The 26,785-nt window shown below is 35.7% G+C and overlaps 1 protein-coding gene across 1 annotated transcript in view; it reads right to left on the minus strand.

Annotated features, from left to right (window-relative positions):
• BCKDHB (branched chain keto acid dehydrogenase E1 subunit beta) overlaps nucleotides 1-26,785 on the minus strand; it is a 406,073-nt gene that overhangs the window by 90,552 nt on the left and 288,736 nt on the right. Inside the window, exon 9 of the mRNA XM_007951268.2 lies at nucleotides 2,070-2,156. Coding sequence (XP_007949459.1) covers nucleotides 2,070-2,156 — 87 coding nt within the window. The remainder of the gene's footprint in view (nucleotides 1-2,069; nucleotides 2,157-26,785) is intronic.

Raw genomic sequence — 26,785 nt, forward strand, 5'->3', positions numbered from 1 at the left:
GACTGTGTTCATGGCTTTCTTGGTGTAAAGTGACTCTTCACAGTGACTATAGTGTTTAACTCTTAATACAGTGTTTCTCAAACTGACATTCACAAATGAATTCTTGGAACCTGTGAGACTTTTTTTCCATGAACATGAGTCCAAATATTATTCTAAAGAGACAGTAGATCATTTAATCTTTCTAACTCCTTTCCTGTCTTTAACTTGTTACATTCTATTGTAATCTACCAAAAATTTACAAAGTTTTTAAATCACTCTTGTCGTTGTTGTTGTTGTTGTTGTTGTTGTTGTTGTTATGTGCCATCGAGTCAGAGCCAACTCATAGCAACCCCTCCTCCTTGGGTTTCAGAGGCTGTATCACTACGGAAGGAGATTGCCCCATTACAGAGAAAAGTTTTTAAAGCCCTCTTATGAAGAGCTAACTGCAGAGAGGGAGTTAAAATTTCTAATTCTAATTATGTTTCTTTTTTCTCCTTTTACATTTAAATGCAAATGAAATGTCTAAGATAACAATAAGACAGTATTTAGTGGGCAAAATGAACAGAGTTCTCATAGTTTCTATTAGCCACCGTCACTACCACTTCAAATGGTTTAATGGACTTCATATTAGCAAAGAGTCAAAATCTAGCTTGTTTTTCCAGTTTTGCCTCTGACTTGAAATAAAATATTAGTTATTATAGTGATTCGATATTGCAAATTTCATTTTTAACAAAATTAGTACAGTATGCTACTTAGTAAATAAAATCCATAATAAATGGTGATATTCATATTACCTAATGGCAAGAAATAAAAATAGTAAAACAACACATCTACACAACTCAAATATTTGCTTTAATTCTAGCAGTGACTACTTATAACATAAGGAGGTCAAGTGGTACAGCGGTTAAAACATTCAGCTGCTAAGCAAAAGGTCAGAGGTTTGAACCTACCAGCTACTTGTTCTTCAGGAGAAAGAAGAGATGATTTGCTTATGTAAATATTTACAGCCATGGAAACCCTACTGGCTAGTTCTACTCTGCTACAGAGTCACTATGAGTTGGAATTAACTCAGTGGCAATGGGTTTGCTTTAGGGTTTACATATAACATGTAAAAATAACAGTATAATTTTGTTTCTGACAATGTAATTATAGATTATTTTGATCTAACTTTAAATGTATTTATATTTAAACCTGCTTCATAAAAATCTGTTAATTAGTCCTTAATGATATCTTCTTGGTAGAAATCATTGTTTACCAATGAAATGTTTTAAAATAAAAATATCATACTCATCTCTACATATTTATCTAGTTATTAAACCATATATTCTCAAGGAATATTCTGCATATATGTTTCCTAATAATAAAAGCCTCTTAATACAAGAGAAGTAAAATGCTTGTAAACTACAAAGATATTCTGAATACAAAAGAATTACAATAACCTAAATTTAAAAACACATGCTTTATATTTAAAAGTTTCTAATTAAAATGTAAGAGAAAAAGAAACTCTGGTAAATTATTTTATTCCTATCTATAATACAAATGTAAGTTATGAAGAAAAGTCCCCTAGAGAGTGGTATGTAGGATTTTTTTCATATGTAGCATCTTAAATAAATATTTTTAAAAAGAAATAAGTTTTCAAATCATTTCTAAAACATTGCCAATTGTATAACATTATTAAACTGTTAATTAAATATGTTCTTGAATTTCAATTATTTATTTTTGACAGATTCAATTACTGTAGGGTGAAATATATGAAAACCAAAGGTCAATTTCAATCAACCCATTTCAGAACAAGCTTAAGTTTTATTAAAAAAGAAATACTAGAATTAAAAAGATTTTTCTTTTCACAACCTAGCAAACCTAGTAAAAAAAAAAAAGTTGACTTATTAAACACGTTACAAACTTTTTTCCCACAAAAGATTTTTTAGCTTTTATTATATTTTAAGATTTCTTTGCTGGAAGATGTAATCAAACCATTAAGTAAAAGACAGTTACGTGGAGACGGAATGGAGAGCTGTGGTAATTTCTCCTCCTGGAAAAATGTTTGCAGTAGCACATACATTAGAATCAGTAACAAAAAGTCACTCTACCTGAACTGTAGAGCTGATCTCCGATGCAAAGCCGCCTGTCAAAGGAGCCTCGTGACTGATCAGCAGCCGCCCGGTTTTACTTACAGACTGCAAAAGAAAAGGAAAGCCAATGCCAAAGGGTCTACACATTTCAAATATATGACAGTTTTAATTCAGTAATAAAAGTAAATTATTTAAATTCAATAATTATAAAAATCAGTATTTAATTATATGACAGATAAGTTATAATTCTCTTCAACTGGACAGTCCTCTGATTTTTGCATTGCTATAAAAGTTTTCAATATTTCTTATAATTTTATTTTTCTTTTAAAACAAAAATAAGATGAGTAATTCTATGTATGTTGTTAAAATGTATGTTCATTATTATATTTGTGTTATGGACTGAATTATTGTTTCATATATTCATACCACAATATCAGCTTTTCTTTTTTCTTTCATACTGCTTTAGAAAAGTATTTTGTATGCACTCAGGTCTTTTGCATAGAAATAACAACATTCTTAGGATATACTATTGTATAGAGAAGGAAATCACAAAAACAGCATATAAAAGTTGTAGCAAAAAAAAAATAAGCTAAACTGAATGGATAGCTGAAGAAATCACTGCAAAAGTAAAAGCATTATAACTCTCTTCGTTCACGTACATCAAAATCTGGTTAATGACCACAACTCCATTTTAGTATAGAAAATTTCACAAATACTAAGGATTTATTCCTAATAGTTGCAGGATGTAGTTTTTCACCCTGTGTATAATACACTCTGTACAATAATAAATCAAAAAGTATAGCTATGATATCATAGCAAAATGCCAGCTGTGTTAGAATATCTATCTATCTATATCTATCTATCTATCTATCCACACACACACACACACACACACACACACACATATATATATATATATATCAACAGCAAGTTATTGCTTAAAATATGTTGAAAATTACCAAAGAGGAATTTCTAACAATTTGCTATCATTTTTCTTAAATTCTACGTTACTATGGTATGACTATGAAATAAAATCTTCTAAGCAAAAATAGTACATAAATTTAAATATTTCCTTCATTTTAGACAATCATAGCTTAGAATTTAAAAGCAGCAGTTTAAGCCAACAGATGTTAATCCCCAAGATATGGCCAGTAGCCATGACAAAACTAAGGTATTATATGTACTAAATAAATGGTGACTAAAGGATTTAAATTTTTATAAACACCTTAATGAATACTACTCGTTCCCCATAATGAAACACTAACCTTGGTATTTAGCTTTTTATGAGTATGATTTATTATGCCATTTGTTAAAACTACAAATTAAACTTAATGGATCTGCATAGAAATATAAAGAGACTAAAATAACCATTGAAAAATAAGTGCATTTTATTCTCTAAAAGATGTCCTGAACTACGAATCAAGGGTTTAAATAAAAAACAAAACAAATGGGTCAACAATCAGATGTTGTAGCTCTGAAATCTAGAGTTCTGACACCTTAAAAGTGTTAGATGATGTCATAGCCAAAATTCATCCAAGCTAGATAAACCAAAAATACTGTTGTTATCTTAAAATCCTACACAACAGAATCAGTGCTTTTCATCTGACATGAGGCCCATCCAAGATCAAACAACAACGTTTACAATGATCCCTGAAAACAGAGACTGCCAACGTTTCTGCGGCCCATAGAGTGTAGTGAGGAAACTAAGCAAAGGTGCACCCAGGACAGAACCTTTTAGACTCTTGGGGTGCATGCTACATGGTGTGTAAGCACATCAAATATGGAGACGTTCTGAGTGTCCTTCACAGGGAGAATGGCTAAATAAACTAAGGCACTTCCATAAGAGAGTATTACAAACCCATGATACTGTGTGTGTGTATGTACATATACACACATATTGACATAAAAAGAGGACCATAAGTTAATTGGTAAAATAAGCAAGCTGCCAAAAAATATAGTCTCATGTTCATTAAAAAAACAATCACAGAGATAAGGAGTACACAACACACACACACACATCTGTGCACACATATATCTATAATTATCATATGTGTGTAAACAGTCTAGAAGGACAGTGAAGGAAGTGTGGAGAAGGGAGTTTTAATTTTACTTTATGTATCTTTATATTATTGAGTGTATTCTCAGTAAGTCTAAAATAAACTTGAAAAATAAAAGGAAAGCCTTTTTTTCCCTCAGGAGAAACAATTTTTGGTCATAATGGTTACAAATATATGTGATGTTGCAGTCACAAACCCATGATTTCTCAGGAATAGTTTCAGTCCCAAACCCCAGTAGCAAATGTTGTTGTTGCTGTTGTTACGTGCCGTGGAGTCAGACCCAACTCATAGCGACTCCTCCTTGGGTTTCTGAGGCAGTATCGCTACGGAAGTAGACTGCCAGTAGCAAATAGGCACACATATTTTCAAAGTCACATCCTCTCAGATTAGTATATATTATTGAAGACTATATGAGTAAAATTCATCCAGTACATACAATATCATATTAATTCAACTTAGTGTATCTTTCTATCATTTGCACTTTTAATTTACTAAAACTCCCCAAGATTGCTTCTTTTCTACAGTATTTTTGGAAATTATTAACACTCTAATATTGTGATAATGAGTTCAGTATGCATCTACAAAACAATGTATTTTTTTAATTTTCACAGGCACTGATATTTTCTGACATTTAAGTGAAATAATACGCAACTGCAGTGAATTTATCTAACCAAATTTAACATTTCGATATATCTAGGAAAAACTAATATGGTGCTTTCAATGGAAAAATCCACTAACCTTTTTTAAAACTGTTGTTGTTATGTGCCCTTGAGTCAGATTCAACTCATAGCGACCCCTCCTTCAGTTTCCAAGGTGGTATCACTATGGAAGTAGATTGCCCAACCTTCCTTCCGAGGAGTGGCTGGTGGGTTTGAACCGCGAGCCTTCTGGTTAGCAGACAAGTGTCTTAGGCATTATGCTATTAACAATACCTGAAAATTTATTTCCTTAGAAAAAAAATAGTTTTCTTCTTAGACAAACATATTTCTCCACTTGAAAAAAATTTTTTTTAAAGATTTTAAACAATTTTTCAACCTGAGGGCTGAACCTATCAAAGCCAGGAAAGAACACGTAAGGCTGGATTTTCCAGTATCTGCTCCTTTAACTCTTTACCTTTAAGAACTGTTCCTGTATTCTGGCCTAAGGCACATGAAGCACCAGTGATCCAGAGGTGACAAATATGGTACCAGGGTAAGCTGAGCCAGTTAAAGATTTGTTGTTGTTGTTATACGCCGTGGAGTCAGACCCAACTCAAAGCGACCCCTCCTTGGGTTTCCAAGGCAGTATCACTACGGAAGTAGATTGCCCAACCTTCCTTCCGGGGACTGGCTGGTGGGTTTGAATTGCCAGCCTTCTGGGTAGCAGTCAAGTGCCTTAGGCATTACACTAGTTAAAGATTAGGACTGCAAATAACTCTTCTCTCTATCCTCTATTTCAAAACAAAAGGACTTTGTACTTCACAAGGACCCCAGAAGCTCTGTCAAGAAAATTTGAAAAACAGTCTAAAAGGTGAGGAGTTAAACAGACTGAGACTGCTAAGTCAGTTAGCACTGCTCTGCTCTGATTTCTCCATGTATTTTCACCATTCAGTTACTCACTCACCAGTGTATCACTGGCCTCCTATCTATCACAAGAGGAGCAATCAAAATCCTGACATTGAACACAGGACGTTGCCAACAACAAAAAGATCACAGCGTCACGGTTCCAATAGAACCTTTGAGGATAACTTGGCCACTCCATGGTTGTCCCCATTATCCATCTTTTATCCAGATGTCTTTATTAATTGCCATAAGTTATCTATGAGGATATGCAGTACAATGCTTCAAACATGGTGGACACACACACAAAAGTTAATTTAAAAAAAAAAAATACTATTAGAATGATTTGTTTAACAATATTAAGCTTGTCCTCTCTTTTTTAGCTATTGCTTTCTTGGCAAAATCCATTTCTGAGACAGTACAAGAGTATATATATTCCAGCACATTCCAGAACAAATTTATTATGAATTAATATGTTCCAAAATGATGCTATTTTACTGTAGCTTTAACAACAGCTTATATGTGACAATAACAGAGCTGCTAAGTTATACCTCCTTAAAATGACTGCACAGACTTTGGCTGCACAAACCTTGGACATATGTTTTAGTGAATGAAGCCTTTCAAGATTTTAACACAATCCAACTAGAAAAACTGTTAAGCTGTCATTCCAGGAGAAAATGATACAGACAGGCAAATAATTAAGCTTGCATATGCTTGAAATGCAACACTGACATTCAAAAAGCAAAGCAAAAAAAAAAAACAAAACTGATATATATATCAGTTCCTTTTGAAATCAAAATAGCCTCATATACATACACTTATATGTAAACAGAATTAATAGTAAAATCTTAACACTTATGTTTCCTTAATCAAGAACATATCAATCAATAATTACACAACATATAATCATTAAAGATACTTTCAATGGGCTTCAAATATCAATGGAAATAAATTAGGTAAGTTTTTGAAATGTTTTCTTATTTAGTCCCCAAACATACTTGACAAGTTAGCCAGAAAAATCTCATGAAACTTCACAGGCTACCAAATGTATTAATATTTGCTTAGTAACTATTCTAAAGATGGCACAGGAGTGGGAAAAGTTCCCTTATGTTATGCATAACGTTGCCACAAGTCAGAGCCAACTCCACAGCAAGTAATAACAACAAGAAGTAGTTATTCTTAAACTGCATGATCTTCACAAATGATTGGACAACTGGCTAATATTCCACTGGAGGAAGACCAGTGCTGAGAGAGAAAAGACTGTCATGAGCTCTAGAGAAAGTTCTAAAAACTCCATTTTGGCAAGACTTTAAGGAAGGAGTTAGAAATATTTTAGTACTGTAGAAAAGTAGTGTACACTTAGAAAAACTAAATCCTGAGGGCTTTATCAGCGATTGGATAAAGTCCGTAAAGGAGCAAGCACAGCATAAAAGAGAATGAAATGAGGTGAATAGAGTAAGCAAGTAATACTGACAAAGACAGGAAACGCTTGGGAAATTTTCAGACACTTTCATTGACCAATTCTTCCTGAATAAATTGTGTTAATCAGCATTAACATACTGAAGAGCCTATGTAAAACCACTTTTGCAAAAATTGAAAGTGGATATTGTTCTGAAAGCTACTTCAAAATATTTCAGATAAATGTTTCTGTTACTCAACCTTGCCTTCCCAGCTCATACTTCCATAGTGCCAGCCCACTGATTACTCTGTGAACATGTCTCATGTTTTCCCGCTTCTGACTTCCTTCTCTATATAGGCAGAGACATTCTATCTTTCCCTCAACATCCATCTCATACAACTCCTCCTGGTCAGTGTCCTTAGTTACTAGACTTTCTCCTGATTTTAAATCCTGTGGTACCTTTTTTTGCTCTTTTTCATACCAAATTATCTACACACTGTTGTTGTTGTTGTTATGTGCCGTCGAGTCGGCCCCGACTCATAGCGACCCCTCCTTGGGTTTCCGAGGCAGTATCACTACGGAAGTAGGATTGCCTAACCTTCCTTCCGAGGAGTGGCTGGTGGGTTTGAACCGCCAGCCATCTGGTTAGCAGGCAAGTGACTTAGCCACTATGCTACCAGAGCTCCTATCTACACACTAGGGACCATTTTCTAATAGAATTTAAGGTAGCTAATGATGTAATGAAATCTAAAACCAAGGTAAAAAGTAAAGAGTCAAGTAACAGGGTCAAGAGAGGACACACTATTTATGCCTCTCCTAGAATGAGTCGGGGCCGACTCGACGGCACATAACAATAACAACAACAGAACACAAGTAATTTATATCTATTTTATCATTCCTTCCAACCACATTCTACATCACAAATTTGAGAACAGGGATTCTGTGTTTTCATATTTGCATCTACTGTGGAACACAGCATGCTCATTTTATTGTTATTTGGGGACAAATATATGCACTATCAAAGCAAATGGTTTGAAAAAGTATCTAAGGATCTCTTTTGTATCTTTGTTTTGGGGGCTATTCTTTCCCCTGGGTGAGTGTATATGCATGTTTGTCTGTAAGCATGCATCATTATAATCTTCTCTGGTAGACTCTAAATCATTCAAAAGCAGGAAATTCAGAAAGTATCAAATATAGTTTGATACAATACATAGTTATATATCCAGATACAGATACTCAATAAATACTGATTTTTAAAAAGCATATATACACACTGATTTAAATGAATCATTACCAAGTCTCCATTTTTTTTTTTTTAAATGATTTTTTAACTCCTAAGAGTAAGTAATAATGCTAACAAGGGGAAGTTCTGAAATTTAAGCTCTAATCATTGTTCTAAGGAGCTCTGGTAGCACTGTGGTTAAGGCACTGGGCTGCTAACCATAAAAGGTCAGTGGATTGAACCCACCAGTCAGGTGGGAGAAAGATGAGGCTGTCTTCTTCCATAAAGATTTACAGCCTTAGAAACTCTGTGGGGGTGTCTATGAGTCAGAATCAACTGATGACACTGGCTTTGGTTTTTTTCTTTTTTTAAAATCATTGTTCTAATTCACAGAATACTACCCTCACACAACCTTTAACCTATTTACTCCTACTCCTGACTGGTTTTAGAACAATGAACTGGTAGTGAAAAACAGGGCTCTGTTTTTATGTACATATTGTTTAAATACATGGTTGAAACAAATATACAGGCACAAAACATTTCCTTTCCTTGGTAATGAACATAAATTTTTCATTCCTGTTGACAGTGGTCACAATGATGATAAAGTTATTGTATTGGACCAGTAGACATTTATTAGATTTACATAGTTCAACATGAGTAAATATGAAACAAAAGTGTCTTAAAAGTCATTTTCCCGATTAGCTTAAACACACAAAGCACAGCCACCACTAGAAAGCAATATAAAATTTCTTTGTGCCAAAATAATTTTTCAAAGATTAAAGTAAAAACCTTCTCCAGGTTTGCTGGTCTGATAGAGCCTGGTGAGACCCCTGAGAATACAGCCCCTAACCACCCTTCAGGTCTGGAATTGAACTCACTCCTGTGGCTTCCAGCCAAACAAAAGACGGCATATGGGGTGGCACATTTACACCAGGAAGATACATTCCTTGGAGTGATCAATCATAAGAGAACAGAAGGGCAGTGTTTGCACAGGGAGACAGCTGTGTATGGGGGGGAGTACATGGGAGAAAAGGACACAAGGAAGAGGTAACTATGGGGAACAAGTGAGAAGAGAGCTGTTACATTGTGGGGAATTGCAGTCAATGTCATCAGACAAAACGTATATGAACTGCTGCATGGAAAAAGAATTTTCTCTATAAATTTTCACCCAAATCACAATAAAATTAAAAAAAAAAAAAATGGTGATAGACGTAATAAATAAATAAATAAATAAAGTAGCTCCTTCTCAAATTGTTTTCATAATTTATTATCACTGTTCTATCATTTTTCAACAGGATTTAAAAACATTTCCATAAATTTGTACCCAATCTCCACTTCAACTCTCTCAATTTCTTTTTCTGGAAAGAAGAAATTATAACATGTCATTTGGATATTAATATGGTCAAATTTCATGTTGTAGATTTTGAAAATAGTAAGAACTATTTAAACCAATTTGTGTTTCTGAAACACAATAAAGGCATCGTATATTCTACATTTTCAATTCTTTGGGCTATCCTAGGCTCTTCAAGGTATCTTCTTTACTTTACTATGGCAAGGAGCATCTGGAAGTATCAAAATTAAAACCTTACTGTAAGTATTCTTATGCTTTTCTAATAAACGTAAAAGTGAGAGTACAACAACTCTAACATAGTTCTTGGAAAATTTAGAAACTGACCCATTAATAACAACTCCATTGGCATTTCATTGTGCTAACTTGATCATTTGCTAGTTCAGGTAGTTTATCTTCATTGAAGTGATATAATTATTATTACCCTGGTGTTACATACACATTGTGTGTGTTGGAGGTGAAGAGCCAACTACTAGATAATTCACAGAAAACTTATGATCTTAGATTAACTTTCAGGTTATGATTGTGGGCTGACTGAAAATTCCATACAGATGTTGTTTTAAAGATGCTTAATAGATCTGTTGTTGCTGTCAGGTGCCATCAAGTCGATTCTGAAGCACAGCAACCTTATATACAGCAGAACGAAACACTGCTCGGTTGTGTGCAATTCGTACAATCCTTGCTATATCTAAGTCCATCATTGCAGTCACCATGTCAACCCACCTCTTACAGGGTCTTCCCCTTTTTTGCTGACCCTCCAGGAGCTTTGGTGGTGGAGTGCCTAAGGCATTTGACTGCTAGCCAGAAGGCTGGCAGTTCAAACCCACCAACCATTCCTCAGAAGGCAGATTGGGTAATCTATTTCCATAGAGATACCACCTCAGAAATCGAAGGGGGGCTGCTATGAGTCAGATCTGACTCAAAGGCAGTGAGTTTGTTTTTTTTTTTTTGGTCTACTATACCAAGCACAACTGATTTCTTAAATTGTATAATCAAGTCTCAATTCTTCACCATGTCCTTGTTCCCTTAAAAAAGTACTATATTCCAATTTCCTCATCATCCACCATTCTGAAGCAGCACAATGAAATTTTATTCTAAGTCACCAACGTCATAGATCCTTTGTCAAAATTATTATCCAAGATAGTAGTATACTCCTGAATGATCTTCAATGTTTATCAACTAACCAGCATCTTAAAGATAGCTTATAAACAGTAATGGTACCTGAAGTCCACTGCCCCTGGAATCAGGAACAATGGGATCTAGTTACATACTGTAGAGCCTTCTGAGACTCATATTTGCTCCATACCATGCCAGTAACTGGGAGAAAAATAATGCCAACTAAGAAAGTTTGGAACATTGGTAAAAAATGAAAATGACCTAAATCATCTTATTTGAGCACTAGATGCAATTTCCCAATTAACTTTTAATGTTGTATAAATTCCAAAAGGTCATTTAAAAAAAAAACCAAACTCACTGCTCTCAAGTTGGATTCGACTCATAGTGAGCCCTCCTTGGGTTTCTGAGGTGGTATCACTATGGAAGTAGAGTGTCCAACATTCCTTCTGAGGAGTGGCTGGTGGGTTTGAACCGCCAGCATTCTGGTTAGCAGTCAAATGCCTAAGGTCATTAGTTCATGTCAAAAACCATTCCTTACATTCTTCACGCATGCCTGTACTGGAGAAACAAAGAATTAACCCAGCATCCTAATGGGTTGTAACATTGGTCACCACAACGTCCTAGGGAAAAGCATACCCAGAAAAGAAAGAAATTTATTTAAGATTGTTTTAGGTGATAATAAACAAGATGGTAAGGCAAAATATGAGAACAAAAAATCATTACATTTGTTTTTTTAAAAAATGATTTTAGAATTAATTTGTATTCCTTTGGTCTTTTCTAAAATACTGTTGAAAAAAATGGATTCTTTTCTTCTTAAAACAAACAAAAATTACTAATAACCTCTGCTGCTCAATTCATAAATCTCCAATAGGCAAATTTTTCTGAAGTGTTGACAACAGCGGGAAATACTATGTCTGACCATAATAAGAGTTCTAAAGGGTAGAAACTGACATCATCTTCTGTACTCCAGTGTACTATGAATAATAAGAAAGTGACCCTAACCAAAACTGAGACTGTCAGCCAGTTACGTTTGACACTGCTGTTTTAATCACGTATCAAGGGTACTATTTGCCCTGAAGCCAGTTGGTTGTCTACCAAGGTAATATTTCTCTAAGGAATGAGCAAAAGTATAAACACTGCTACACTTCTGCATCACCATGGATAAATGCTTTTATTTTCTAAACCTGGTCCAATTTTGTTGGAGTAAATGGATTTTTAGTCCATTACAAAACAAAAATCATGTGTAGTTCATAACACATGGGCAAGTCTTAAAATCATTTGGGTCTCTTTTGGATATGACTCAATAAAATATTATAATAAAACACACCAGATATTTCAGGAAAAGCTGCACAAAATTTTTTGAATATATGAAAGATAGTACACATAGAAATAAAGCACATAATTTCCACACTCTCATTAAAACCAAGATAACTTAGGGAAAAAGTATTTATATGACAGAAGAATTCAGGAAAAGAATCCTTTTAGCAAAAAAAAAGTAAGATTTGCGTAGAAAACATTCACTGGTTATTTGAGAGTTGAAAGTAAAAGAGTTCAAGTACAGAGGCACAGAAGCTTCAAGATTAAAAATTTAAGTATCAAAATTCATTGCTAGTGGAATCCTGGAGAGAAATCAAGATGCAATAATAACAGCTGTGGTAGCATAGTGCCTAAAGCACTTGACTGCTAACCAGAGGCTGGCAGTTCAAACCCACCCGCCACTCCTCGGAAGGAAGGTTGGGCAATCTACTTCCATAGTGATACCACCTCGGAAACCCAAGGAGGGGTCGCTATGAGTTGGGTCCGATTCGACGGCACATAACAACAACAACAATCCAAAAATATGATTGAATATTTAAAACTTAGTTTATATCTGGGTTTAAGCTTCCTTTTTCTTTACAGGAAAATAAAAACTCTGAAATTTATTTCCTTATACCAAACCAAATTGATTGCCATCAAGTCGAATGCAACTCATAGTGACCCCTCCTTGAGTTTCTGAGGTGGAATCTCTACAGAAGTAGATTGCCCAACCTCCCTTCCAAGGAGTGGCTGGTGGGTTTGAACCACCAGCCTTCTGGTTAGTAGTCAAATGCCTTAGGCACTATGCCACCAGAAGAATCCATTACTGTTTGGTTTAATTCTCCATTGTTTAACTTTTTTCTTGGCAAGAATTGATAAAATATTTCTAATCATTATATCACAAAATAAAAGACATACCTACAATAACTTAGATTGTGTAAAGCTGTTTTTCTGAGGAGTGATCCAAAAAGATTTTATACTTGTTGACTTTATCATAAGAAGTTGGTCATTTTGTCATATCCTCTATGAATAAAATAGTAACTATTACAAGAGATAATATCATTCATAACAAATGAAATTGTTCCATCACTTTAATAATTTTTTTCAATTAAGTTTTAGAAAATAAGAATGAAGTCACAAAATAATTTAAATATAAATTCTGACAAGGATACAATAAAAACTTTCTTACATTGCCAGTGACAGTATGTTGTTGTTATTGCCATCAAGTCCCGACTCATAGCAACCCCTCCTTGGGTTTCCGAGGCAGTATCACTACGGAAGTAGATTACCCCATATTCCTTTCGAGGAGTGGCTGGAGGGTTTGAACCGCCAGCCTTCTGGTTAGCAGTCAAGTTGCCTTAGGCACTGTGCTACCAGAGCTCCCAATGACAGTATAATACTGGCATAAAAATTTTGAGAAATCTTTTGGAATATATTTATCAAAAGTTACAAAATGTTCAGATCCCTGGAATAAGCCATCTCAGTTCTGAGACTGTATTCACAGGAAAGAACCCAAAAGGAGCAAAATACTGGACTTCTGTTTTAAAACAGTTATGGTGTATATGTGTGTGTGTGTGTGTGTGTATTCTGAATCTAAACCTGCCACTAAAGAGTCAAAGACTATGTCTGGCCTACAGGCAATTTCCACCCAAAAGGGAAAAGCACTTTTAGAAATACAGCATTTAAATGCCTTCTACAGCTACCATAAGTTTCGAGCTGTCTAAAACCAAGGGCTACTCTAATTTTGCCTTATCTGCCTAACTTCTGCAGGCTCCTGAGACTGTGATCCCTAGTTCACAGGGGGAGAGAAGTTAGGTAGAGGGCTTGCAGCATAGGAGAGGATCCTACCTGTACAGAAAGCTCCCCTACTGGATTATCAGTCTGGGAGCTGCACAACCTGGAAATTTGAGATGGGAATTCCACCAGACAACAAATTGAGACCAGAGTCAAAAGTGAGCCCTCAATACTCTGGTTATGGGCAAAAGATTGGACAAAATGTTAGTATCTTCTTCAAAGATGAATAAGGAAGGATAGAGAAAACAACACAGAGCCTATGGAAAAAAGAACTTAAAATTATCCTGATCGTTCAAAGCAAAAGCATGACTCTAAATATGATCTACTCAAGAATTAGGAGAAAATAGTAAGCAACTACTTTATTGTATTCAGTCAACTAACTATAAGACCTAAGCTCTAAGAAACAGGAACAAAAAACATCTATGGAGATATTAAGGCTGGGTACAAAAGGACATATTCATGAAATTTGAACTAAAACCAAATTGGTAAAACTAAAACCCACACTAGTGATAGATCTGTGCCTACTGCCTTGGTATCTTCCCCTTCTCTATCTAGCCCTCTGCCACCCTGGCACAGGACTCTGCATTCAGATGAATTCAAAACTGTTTGCTGAGTGAATGAGTATGGGATAAATTGCTCTCAGCTGCAGATGTTGGAAAACTACAGGGGCAAGAAGTAAGCAAGCAGACACATCAATACAAAGCTTGTTCCCCTCTCTTCCTTCCTGGCCATAAGGAGACAGTGAAGAGGTTTGCCCCTGATTCTTTCCTCTACTCAAAAGGGAGAAATACTGCTGGGGTAGAGTGGAGAGGTTTTCCTCACCTTCTCCTTCCATTTGCCCTTGTTGGAACCTGCTGTGACCCAAAGTGGAATTGGAACCAAGAAGAGCAAGGAACAGAAGGAAAGAAGAGGGTTCATCTGCCCAGTTTGATTGTAACTTAAAAGATGAGGAACAGAGATCAGAGCTACTGCTTGCAAATAGTTTCCTTTAGCAAGGGTAAAAAGCAAAGGAGTCAGGACCTGGGGAAGTAATGTAAGTAACTAAGGCGGTTAAGGAGAAGTTAAGGGTACTGTGGGCAACCAGAAAAGCCAATCTCTGACTGAATATGTTCAAAGTCTTTTTTTTTTTTTTTTTTTTAATTTAAATACTGTGAAAGTCAAGCAAAAAATGTATCTAGGCCAGATTCTGCCCAAGAGTTTGCAACCTATACTCTAAGGAAATGTCTTTCTGGCCAAACAATACAAATCTTTTTAACATCAAGATGCACTTTCTGCCAGCTATCTTTACCTACAAAATTAAACATTGAATTATGAAATTTTCCATTTTAGCCTTCCCCAAAATATTCTGGATATTTACCAGCATACACATCCATTTTGTTGTAATTTACATTTAGCAGAGCATACCCACTGTTTCAAAAGAAAGATGTTTCAGCTATATTTACTACATGTGTTTAAAACCCAATAAAAATAATAAGGAATCCAAGATAACATGTAGCTTTAAGTTTTCAGTAGGCCTGTTATCCATTCCAAAATGACATAATGTGCAAGAAAAAGGGACCTATAACTCTTAAACTTCCTCAAAATGTACATGGTAACATATGTAACCCTGAAGCATTTATCATATGTTCACCAGGTCATTACCAGAGTCATTACTACAAGACTACCTGTGTGTTTATAAACTTAGTAAAAGAGTAAAAATCAGTTTCCAGTTCCAAGAGATTTACTTATTTTCAGTCCCTCATAAGAGAAATATTGTAACAGGAATATATGCAATAGATGAGATGCACTTTTATTGATTGATAAATAAGTTTAAATACTCTTATCAAAAGTTATTATTTTTCTTAAAACATTACATCAAAGGAAAAAGAGAATTCTTTTCTTTTTTTTTTTTTTTTACTATGTTCCCCTCCACACACACACATACCACCACCATCAGTGTTAACTTTTGGCCTTCAGTATTGGAAACTAGACCAGGCAAACAGCAATGAAGGTGATCTCCAAAGGCACTGCATGTCTTAGCCACAAGGAATAGTTATAGAAAGAAAGCACAGAAGCCATGCAGACATTATAAAGCAGAGAAAGAGAATGAAAGAAGCATCGTGAGAGTAATCAGGTTTACTTCAGGAACCACACCAAAAGAACTTAGAAAACCCAAAGATCCAATGATGAGGGTGAGATTCTTTCTATTCAGCCATGAATATGGGCTGAGGGTGATGAGTATTTATCACTTCACCATCACTACTGCTGTCCTCCTACAAATTACCAACCCATCCACTGGCACATCTTAACCAAAGTAAAAAATAATGCTCATCTTCAGGTTTCTACCTTTACTAATTATATATTCATTTCTGTTAACTACATAAATTGATGTTTTCTAAGTAAATTATTTACTATCCCTTTAATTCTAATGCTTATTAATATCATGATTATTTCCAATAATTACAAGAAACATATTAAGATTTTGTTACTCTTTAGCCTACTCTTAGTCCTAAAGAAATCACTTATAAATTGCTGTCTTTGAGATAAAGAATTAGAATTTCCTATATTTACTGTAAAAAAAAATGTAGAACCTATAAAATATGTGTTTGTGTTTATACACAGACTTTTTTTTACACTTTTTTATCTACAGTATTTGAAGTTTGTGTATTTTAAATGGCAGCATCAAATGTAACCAGGAAACCTCCACAAGACTGGAATATTAGTACAACCTTCAATGTTATTGCTCCCCAACCCCACTGCTTCATTATGCCGGAGCATATCACTTTACACTGAGACCGCCAACCATAATTCTGAAATCGGAACATGACTGGCTCTGCATGACTGACACTGAAACCATAATATTGTAGCTGGCCTGAAGCAGCAAGTTACAGTGATCACAGAGCAAGGCCACAGTCGGGAGAGAGAGGTGGCTGGGGAGATAGAGTTGAGACATAAATCTGCAACTTTTTAATATACTACAGCCATCAAGAATACAGTATCCAAGCTGAAAATTCAAAGCCCAGTCTTTTGAATAAAATGAAGTGGTAAGATTAGCAATATTAATAAACATATCTGTACTACCTTCACTAATGAACTGTTTTGATATCACTTTTAAGAACTGCAAAGTAATAACAGCAACTGGAAAACAAGACTGGCAAACTGGCATCTATATTGAACTCTGAATAGAGGTCCTAGCATATATTTCCACTTTTAAGAATTCAAATATTGGCTTTGAAATAGGAGCAATAGAAACAGTAAAATGCACATATGCTTGAGGGGAGAAAGATGTGGTTGAAACAAAAGCTTGTTTCTCTATTTACCAACTCTGTGGCTTAAGGTAAGTAAATTAACTTCTCTAAGCCTAGATTTTCATTTGTAAAATGGGAATGTTGTTGTTAGGTGCTGCTGAGTAGACTCCAACTCATAGCAACCCTATGTACAAAAGAACAAAACACTGCCCGATCTGTACCACCCTCATAATCCTTGCTATAACTGAGGCCAGCATTGCCACCAGTGTGTCAGTCCATCTAACTGAGGGGCTTCCCCCCTTTCACTGACCTTCCACTTTACCAAGCACAGTATCCTTCTCCAGGGAATAATATCACTTATTTCCAAAGTTGCTGTAAGAACTACTGAATCCATATATGATGTTCCTGGCACCTAGAAGGTACTCACTACCTGGTAGCTGCTGCCATTATTATTAGCATGATCACCATCATCACCACCAACAAATTATAAAACAATAAACTTAGAGATCTGAAAACAGGTCTTAAAAGGAGGGATGGCCCTGGCAAATGTGAGCAATGCAAACTTTGGGGGTCAAGCAAAAATCTCATAGATTTAACAAAATTTGAACCCCATTTGCAGTCAGTGATTTCTCAGATAAAGTCTGGGCTCTACAAGACTCCAAGTACTCAATAAATGTTATCAAGTATAGAGAGTCCACTACAGGCCTCCAATCACTGCCCAGTTTCAGTGATGAGAAAGACTCATCAGAGACAGAAGGGCTTTCCTGAGTCTATCATCCAAACCACTAGCTCTTGTCCAATGTTTCCCATCTTGAATGTTTGTTTGGAAGACAAAGAGTTTTTAGAGAAAAAATTCTCAAAAACATCGTGTTACTTAAATGTGCACAAACCTAAAAGTATAAACTCCTTATGCTTATATCTTATACAACCGTAAGTCAAAAAATTATTGAAGTACGTATAAAAATAAATAAATAAAACTCATATCAGCAATATTAATTCAATGTTACTAGCTCTGGTAGCATAGTGCCTAAGGCACTTGACTGCTCACCAGAAGGCTGGCGGCTCAAACCCACCAGCCACTCCTCAGAAGGAAGGTTGGGCAATCTACTTCCATAGTGATACTGCCTCGGCAACCCAAGGAGGGGTCGCTATGAGTCGGGTCTGACTCGACGGCACATAACAACAACAACAACAACAACAACCCCAAGTCTCAGATCTTGAGGGAGAGTCAAAAGAGAGAGAGAGAGAGAGAGAGGCAGAACGATGTATATTGTTTTAACTAAAGAGAAAGGTTGCCAAGAACATACACAAGATGTAAAGCCCTTGGTCCATGCAATGCTGGGCATTCTCCATTTCTGGTTGCCTGAAAACAGGAAACCATCCACACCTATTGCCGCTCATGACAGCTTATAGCGTTGGCCTTATATTGAGAAAAAAGCACAAGCAAATGTAATTTGAGGCAGAACAAGATGAAGTCTAACTAGCTCCAGCTTAGGAAAAAGGTCTGGGAGGAGTTGGGGAGGGAATTATGACACAAAGAATTACAGCATGAAGGCAAAGGGTATGATATATGCATTCATGTGTTAGCTTGAGCTTGAATGATAGAATGTATGAGTTCCACGAAATTGTTGTTTTTTCTGCTAACTCTGGTCAAATAGTATATGATGGAGTAATATTCACATTACTTTCCATTACCTATTCTGTCCATTGAGATCACTGCTTAGAAGCTGACCCCAAACTCATGAGCCCTGGCCTGGGAAAAAACAGATCTTCCCTCCTCTTCTGAAGCTTGCAAAAAGCTTCAAGCTATCTAGGCAGCCTGACCCTGGGGCTGCTCCCCCAGTCCTTATCCTTACCTCAGTGCATCAGACCCATCCAAAACGCAAGGCAGAGCAAGCAGTCAACATGTGACATGTTGAGATACAATGAAAAGGTCGGGAAGGAAGGGACAATCCCGTTTGCTGTATCAGAACTTTTTAACACACAGAACTGCAGACTAGTAATAAAAGAATGTTTACAAGTTGTGTTGGACTGGGTTCTCTAGAGAAACAAAACCAGTAAAGCTTATAGAGAGAGAGAGAAAGAGAAATTTATCTTAGGAAAATGGCTCACACGCTTATAGAAGCTGGCAAGTCAAAGTTTTGGGATCAAACGTCAAGCTGGAGGCTCTTCCCGACTCACACAGCCGTAGGGGCTGACAAGCTCAAGGTTGGCAGGTAGTATACTGGCTGTTGACTCCAACTAATGATGAATTCAAGATCTCCAGGCCAAATGGTGGATTGTTCACTCACGGACAGTTGTAGGCAGCACAACAGAAGCCTGATCCACAGAAGAATGTCTCTTTTCCCAGGATGTCCATAAATATACTGGAGGCAGGCCACACCCCTAGGGAAACTCCCTTTCAATGGATTGGCTGCTCAAAACATATTCATCTGATCCCATCATGGGAATAATCACATCACAACTGCTTAAACCACACAGAATTGTGGTCCAGCCAAGGTGACACACGGTTCCAACTATCACACAAGGTTTATTTTTCTTAAGGAAGGACAATAATGAAGTTTTGATGAAGATTTTGTCTGATATCCTAAGCAAAGAAGGAAGTGTCTCAGCCCATTGCCATGTGCTATATTTGTAATCAGAGTTTTACTGGTGTTCTGTGGTTTTGATTAAACAAATGTTCAAGTCTCCCTTAAATGCCAAAGCCCTTGAAAATGGGAATCTTCAGCTCAGTTTGGTGGCCTTTTCTCCTTAGACATACCCACGGTGGAAAGCTGCCCAGATGGCTGTGAAAACCAAACCTCTCACTGACCTTTGAACATTTCTAGACTTTTAGACAGAAACAATACCTCATTAGTCACTATGTTTTGTTTTGTTACAGTCAAACAAGCAAAAAGAAAAAGACTGTGAAAATACAATACATGTAATACAGAGATAAAGAGTATTTAAAGACAGGACTAAAATTCTTAAAATGTGCAATATTCCTACATATAAAGAATTAACTCCTTGATTTATAGGTTTTATCACAAAACAGAACACTACATGTACTTATTTTCCCAGAAGATACTTATACTATTATATGGTTGATTGCAACTCATAGCAACTCCTCCTTGGGTTTTCATGAAGGTATCTCTATGGAGGTAGATTGCCCAACCTTCCTTCTGAGGAGTGGCTGGTGGGTTTGAACCGCCAGCCTTCTGGTTAGTAGTCCAATACCTTAGGCACTGTGCCACCAGAGCTCTCATATTATTATTACATTTTATTTTATATACTGTTATATTATTACATTATTTATATGTAATAATACATTTGCCCTCTAAGGGACAAATTCATTCTTAATAACATGGGTATTCACATTTGTAAGCAATTACAGATACTATAAAATTACATTAGGAAACTCTACTAGAGTTCAGAGTAAAACCATCCACTATAACTATGCAAACTTAAAAACATCCTCTCCTGTTACCCAATAGTCATCTAATTAGAAGTATTTGCTTTGAACTATATTGCTATTTTAAAAAATATATATTTACTATGGGACAACTATATTTATCAAGGCTAAATATTGTTAAAAAATATGCCTCTTGTCTGAAAAGCCAAGCTAACAGAAGAGGTCAACCACAGAATATTTTATTTCGTTTAGAAAGTATGACTGAACCTAAACCTACCCAATTTCACAAGCACAGAGGTAAAGTGCTATTCATGTGAACTGAAGAACTACGACCACTGTTTTCTTTCCAAATAAAAAGCTAACTATGAAAAGCTTTGCAAAAAACTGATTATGTTGTGAATTTAAATCAACATTTCCTTAGATAATCAAGCAATACACACACACACACACACGTGTGTGTGACTTTAAAGGAGGAGGACATTAAATAACATATATCATTTTTAACAACTTTGAATTTTATTGACTTAAGCTTATTATTTTCTGCTGTCTGATGTCCCAAAGCGAAATGAATGGTTTCTCAATTCAAAGACAAGCATATTACAAACTTCCAGCTTTGGGGAAGGAAATAAGCAAAGACAAATAGCATGAGGGCAGGAATCACTTCCCTGATGGCTGTCATGCCACCAGGACTCTGTGGTCACATTTCTGCGTGACGCTTACTTTCTTATTCAGTGTCCATGCACAACATTAATGACTTGAGTATCTGACATTTTTATGCCCTTTATATTTTCTCTATTAAAGGGATTTACAAAATAGTATTAAATGAAGTATTTTAAGTATATTCTTTACTCAGGAAGCTAAGAGATACTACAAAGGAAATTACACAACACAAGCCCAACTTGGTAAACTAACTGTCCATTATTTTCTAACCACATGGAGCCAAACCCATGGCTTATATCCTTATATGTTGTAAGACAGCAGTAAAATCTTTCTATTTTTATGATCCTATAGTGCCTAAGGCATTTGACTGCTAATTAGAAGACTGATGGTTCACACCCACCTGCCACTCCTTGGAAGGAAGATTGGTCAATCTACTTCCATAGAGATACCGTCTTGGAAACCCAAGGAGGAGTCAATATGAGTCGAATCAACTCGATGGCAGTGGGGTTTGGTTTTTTTGCTTTATAACATGCAAAACTGATTTTTATGATCCTATAACATGCAAAAAATACAAAACAGTTTTTAAATATAGAAAAATAGAGGTCACTATCAACAGAAAGTAATCTGGTAGTGCAGTGGTTAAAGCACTTGGCTGCTAACAGAAAGGTTGGCAGATTGAATCTACTAGCCACTCCACGGGAAAAAGATGCAGCAGTCTGTTTCTGTAAAGATTTACAGCCTTGAAAACCCTCGGGGGCAGTTTTACTCTGTCTTATAGGATCATTATTAGACAGAAATGACTCAAAGGCTATGGGTTGGTTATCAACAGAAAGAGAAGAATGAAATATGAAAACCTTCTTATGGAAGATTCATTTTTGAAAAACTGTAGAAAGATGGCTATTTTAATAGATTTAGAGATAAATAACAACATTACTATGCCACAGTCTTCACAAAAAATTAAGCATGGCATTTATCTTTTTTCAATATTACAGAGTATACCAAAAACTAAACTCACTGCCATCGAGTCAGAGGTGTTATATATTGTGGGTATAGGATTAGGATAAAAACAGTAAAAGATATAAAATACTAACATTATTTAGTGTTATTCTCAGAATACTAAGAAACTTGTTGCTGCTGTTAGGTGCCATTAAGTTGGTTACAATTCATAGCAAACCTACATACAATGGAACAAAAAAACTGCCCAGTCTTGTGCCATCCTCACAATTGTTGCTGTGTTTGAGGCCATTGTTACTGCCACTCTGTCAATCCATCTTGTTGAAGGCTTTCTCCTTTTTTGCTGAACCTCTACACTTAGAAATTATCAGTCTGTTGTACTTATTATGCCAAGTTGTTATTTCAAATACCAGCAGGGTCATCTATGATGGATATGTTTCAGCAGAGCTTCCAGCTCAAGACAGACTGAGAAAAAAGACAGGGAAGGCTACTAATAAAAATATTAGCCAGGGAAAATCTTAAGGATAACAACAGAATTAAGAAAATAGAGGAGAAAATTTTCACCTTCTTGGATTTCATATAAAAGGTGGAAGGGTAATTCTACACCCCGACATGCAGAAGTACAAACTGAGATAAAACATAAAAACTAATGCTAACACAGTATCCTAGAGTTATTTTATAATAAAATAAGTAATGACCATGATTATTTCAGCATAAAAGTGATTATTTATGAAATGCTGCTTGAAGATAACCTAATCAACCTAATTCAAGTTCTGAAGGTTTATTATTTTATTTTAGGGAGTTCAAGTAAGATGACAGAATAGCCAGAAAGACTGCACAGACCTTCTTCAACAAAGAAAAGGGGAACCACTTAACACAGATACAGAAGATAATCCTGGACCCCTGAGCTTTGAAAGGAAGGATATACAAGTGGACTAAACTCCAACTAATAGAAGAATTTGCATGAAAACACCAAAAAAAGGAGACATATGGAGCTGTGATCTGGCAGTGATCCTGACGGCATAGGTAGCTTTGATATTGGCGAGTGGTGCTAGGACCTAAGAATTAACCTGAATATCTGCTCAGCTAGCCAGGGACTGCACGGAGGACTGCTCTGGTGGCTTGTGAATAGAAGGAGAAGCAGCAAAGGAAGGCAGGCTGAGCTGTGGAATTTAGCCTGTCTGGAGGGCACAGCCATTTTGAATGTTTATAAGAGGTTCTGCCATTTTGGATATTTAAAGCAACAGCATTCTCCCAGATTCCAGGGACTTAAGAATAGGCTCTACTTGCAGGGTAACACAAGGACATTCTGGATGCCAACGACTGAAAAGATGTGATATTCCCCGTGTTACTCTCATACCCCATACTCTTTTGGTGAATGGAGGCACAGCCATCACTCACTCCCACCGACCTTCTGAACTGGGAGGAATTCCATTCCAGTCTGTGTGCTCGGAAGGAGCCTGGGTGTCCTGCCCAGATTTTTCCCTTTTTTGTTTAGTTTGTTTGTTCTCATCTGTTTTTAAAAATCATTATTATAATAATTATCAATATTATTGTCCTTTTTCTTACTATTCTTTATTCTTCCATTCCCAGGTTCTAGTTTTCAGCTTTTTCTATCTTCCCTGTTTCTGGATCCAAGTCTCTTCTTTCTTGTGGTTAACCCATTCCTTGTTGTTGTTTTTAATTTTTCTCATTTTTTCTTCATTATTCTCCTACTCTACTTTTTCCTTTCATTGCCCTCTTCTCAGATACTGCAGGTTATTCTTTTCTTTTCTTTTTACTTTTTTTGGTGATTGTTTCTACGTGATTATATGGTATGTTATTTGTTCACTCGCTTTTACTTTTTTCATGGTTTTTCGATTGTTGCTTTCATCTGAGTGGGAGACAGCAACTGTGCCCCAACAATACAATCACACCCAAACCTCCTTCAGCTCCACATACTGAGTGAGAGCCACAACTTCCTTCTCCATGAACTGGCCAATGATAAATGACCACCAACAAGATTCTGACTCACTCTTACTCCTTTTCATGAGTAGTTAACAGAGAGCTAAATAAAACAACATCACAATGTCTCAGAGACAACAGACCATCACAGTCCACACAAAGAATCAAGACAAAGTGGTAGAAACAATGGAGCAAGATACAGACCCAGAACACATCCCTGATGAAGAAGCAGCATTGGAGCTAACTGATAAGGAATTCAAAAGAATTATATTTAGGTACCTTCAACAAATTGAGAGACCGATCAAGGAAAACACTGACAAAATTAAGGAAAACACAGAAAAAAACCTAGAACAATTTCAGAAGAAAATACAAGAACAAAATGATAAAATAAATGAAAAATTAGAAATGATTCTAAATCTACAGATAGAAATCTAGAAGATTAATACTAAATTATCAGATATAGATAACACATTGAAAGAGCAAAGGAGTAGAATGGAATCAATTGAAGACAAAATTAATGAGATTGAAGACAAATACCTGAACACTTCTTTGGAAAGGGAGCAATCAGAAAATAGACCAAAACAAAATGAAGAAAGCCTATGGTTCATGTGGGATACCATCAAAAGGAATAACTTACATGTAATCAGAATTCCAGAACAGGAAGAGAGAAAGAAAACTATTGAGAAAATTGTCCAAGATTTGTTGGAAGAGAATGTCCCTGATATGATGAAAGATGAGAATATATTCATTCAGGAAGTCCAACGAACCCCAAACAGGATAAATCCCAAAAGAAAATCACCAAGACATATCATCATCAAACTCATGAAAACCAAAGACAAAGAAAGAATCCTGAAAGCAGCACAGGAAAAACAAAAAGTTACTTACAAAGGACAACCAATAAGAGTAAGTTCTGATTTCTCAGCAGAAACCACATGAGCGAGAAGGCAATGCAATAGTATATATAAAACCCTGAAGGAGAAATATTTCCAACCAAGAATTATATACCCAGAAAAACGTCCCTCAAATATGATGGTGAAATTAGGAGATTTGCTAATAAGCAGAAACTAAGGGGATTTGTTAAAACCAGACAAACCTTACAAGAGATACTAAAGGGAGTCCTTTGAACAGATAACCAATAATAGCAAACAACAACTGATCATTAATACACAAGATGAAATAACCCAGAAACCAAAACAGCTATGGATGTATACAAAGTAAAATAAGCCTAAAAGATTCTAAACAGGGAACCAGAGACATCAATTGGCAAGTGAGGACAACTACAAACAAAAAGAGGGAAAACACTGTGTAGTTACAAAACTTGTAAATGCTAAAGAAGTTAAGAGAGTTGCAAGATAGAATGGACTGTTCTAAACTAGGGGAGAAAATTATAAATCATAGGGAAACCTCAAAGAAAAATGATAAAACTTCACATCACAATAAAAAAGAGGACAAGCACAAATATTTAGCAAATACTAAAACAATTAACAACAAAGGAATTAATAACATGATTCATAAATATAATGAGCGCAGCAAAGAAAATTATATGGAACAAAGAAACCAGGAACACCATGAAAAAACACATAACAAAATGACAGCAACCAATCCATACTTGTCGATAATTACACTGAATGTTAATGGATTAAATGCACCACTCAAGAGACAGACAGCTGCAGATTGGATAAGAAAACATAATCCATCAATATGCTACCTACAAAAGACACATCTTAGACACAAAAACAAAAATAGACTAAAAATCAAAGATGGAAAAAAGATATATCAAGCAAATGGCAACCAAAAAAGGGCAAGAGTGGCAATATTAATTACTGATCAAATTGACTTTAAGACAAGAATTATCTCATGAGACAAGAAAGGACATTATATAATAATTAAAGGATCAATTGAACAAGAAGATATAACCATTCAGAATATCTATGGACCCAAGGAAAGTGCCCCAAAATACATAAATGAGACTTTAAAAGAGTTGAAAAGCCAAACAGATGACTCCACAGTCATAGTGGGAGACTTTAATACAACACTTTCAATGACAGACAAAACAACCGGAAAGAAACTCAACAAAGACCCAGAGGATAAACAATACAATCCACCAACTTGACCTTACAGACATCTGCAGAACATTTCACCCAACAACAGCACAATATACATTCTTTTCCAGTGCACATGGAACATTTTCCAAGATAGACCATATGTTAGGCCATCAAGCAAACCTTAAAAAATTTTAAAAAACTAAACTACTGCAAAGCATCTTCTCAGATCACAATACTATCAAATTAGAAATCAACAATAAGATCTATGGAAAAAGAGCAAACACAAGGAAAGTGAACAACCCCCTCTGCAAAAAATGACTGGGTAATAGGAGAAATTAAAAATCAAATTGAAAAATTCCTTGAATCAAATGAGAAAGAAAACACAACATACCAAAATCTTTGGGACACAGCAAATGCAGAGATCAGAGGCCAATTTATAGCAATAAATACACACATCTAAAAAGAGACAAATCAACACTTTAAACCAACATCTCCAACAATTAGAAAAAGAACAGCAAGAAAATCCTGCAGTCACCAAAATTAAGTAAATAATAAAGACTCAAGCAGAAATCAATGAAACAGAAAAGGGAAATACAACAGAAAAAAAATCAAGACTAGAAGTCGTTTTCTTGAAAAGATTAATAAAATTGACAAACTAATGCCAAATTTAACAAAAGAAAAGAGGAAGAGAATACAAATAACATGAATAAGAAACAAAATGGGTGATATCACAACAGAACCAA

Source organism: Orycteropus afer, unplaced genomic scaffold, assembly GCF_000298275.1.
Source record: "Orycteropus afer afer isolate SDZICR_OR568_19922 unplaced genomic scaffold, OryAfe1.0 scaffold00011, whole genome shotgun sequence".
NCBI classification, from domain to species: Eukaryota; Metazoa; Chordata; class Mammalia; order Tubulidentata; family Orycteropodidae; genus Orycteropus; species Orycteropus afer.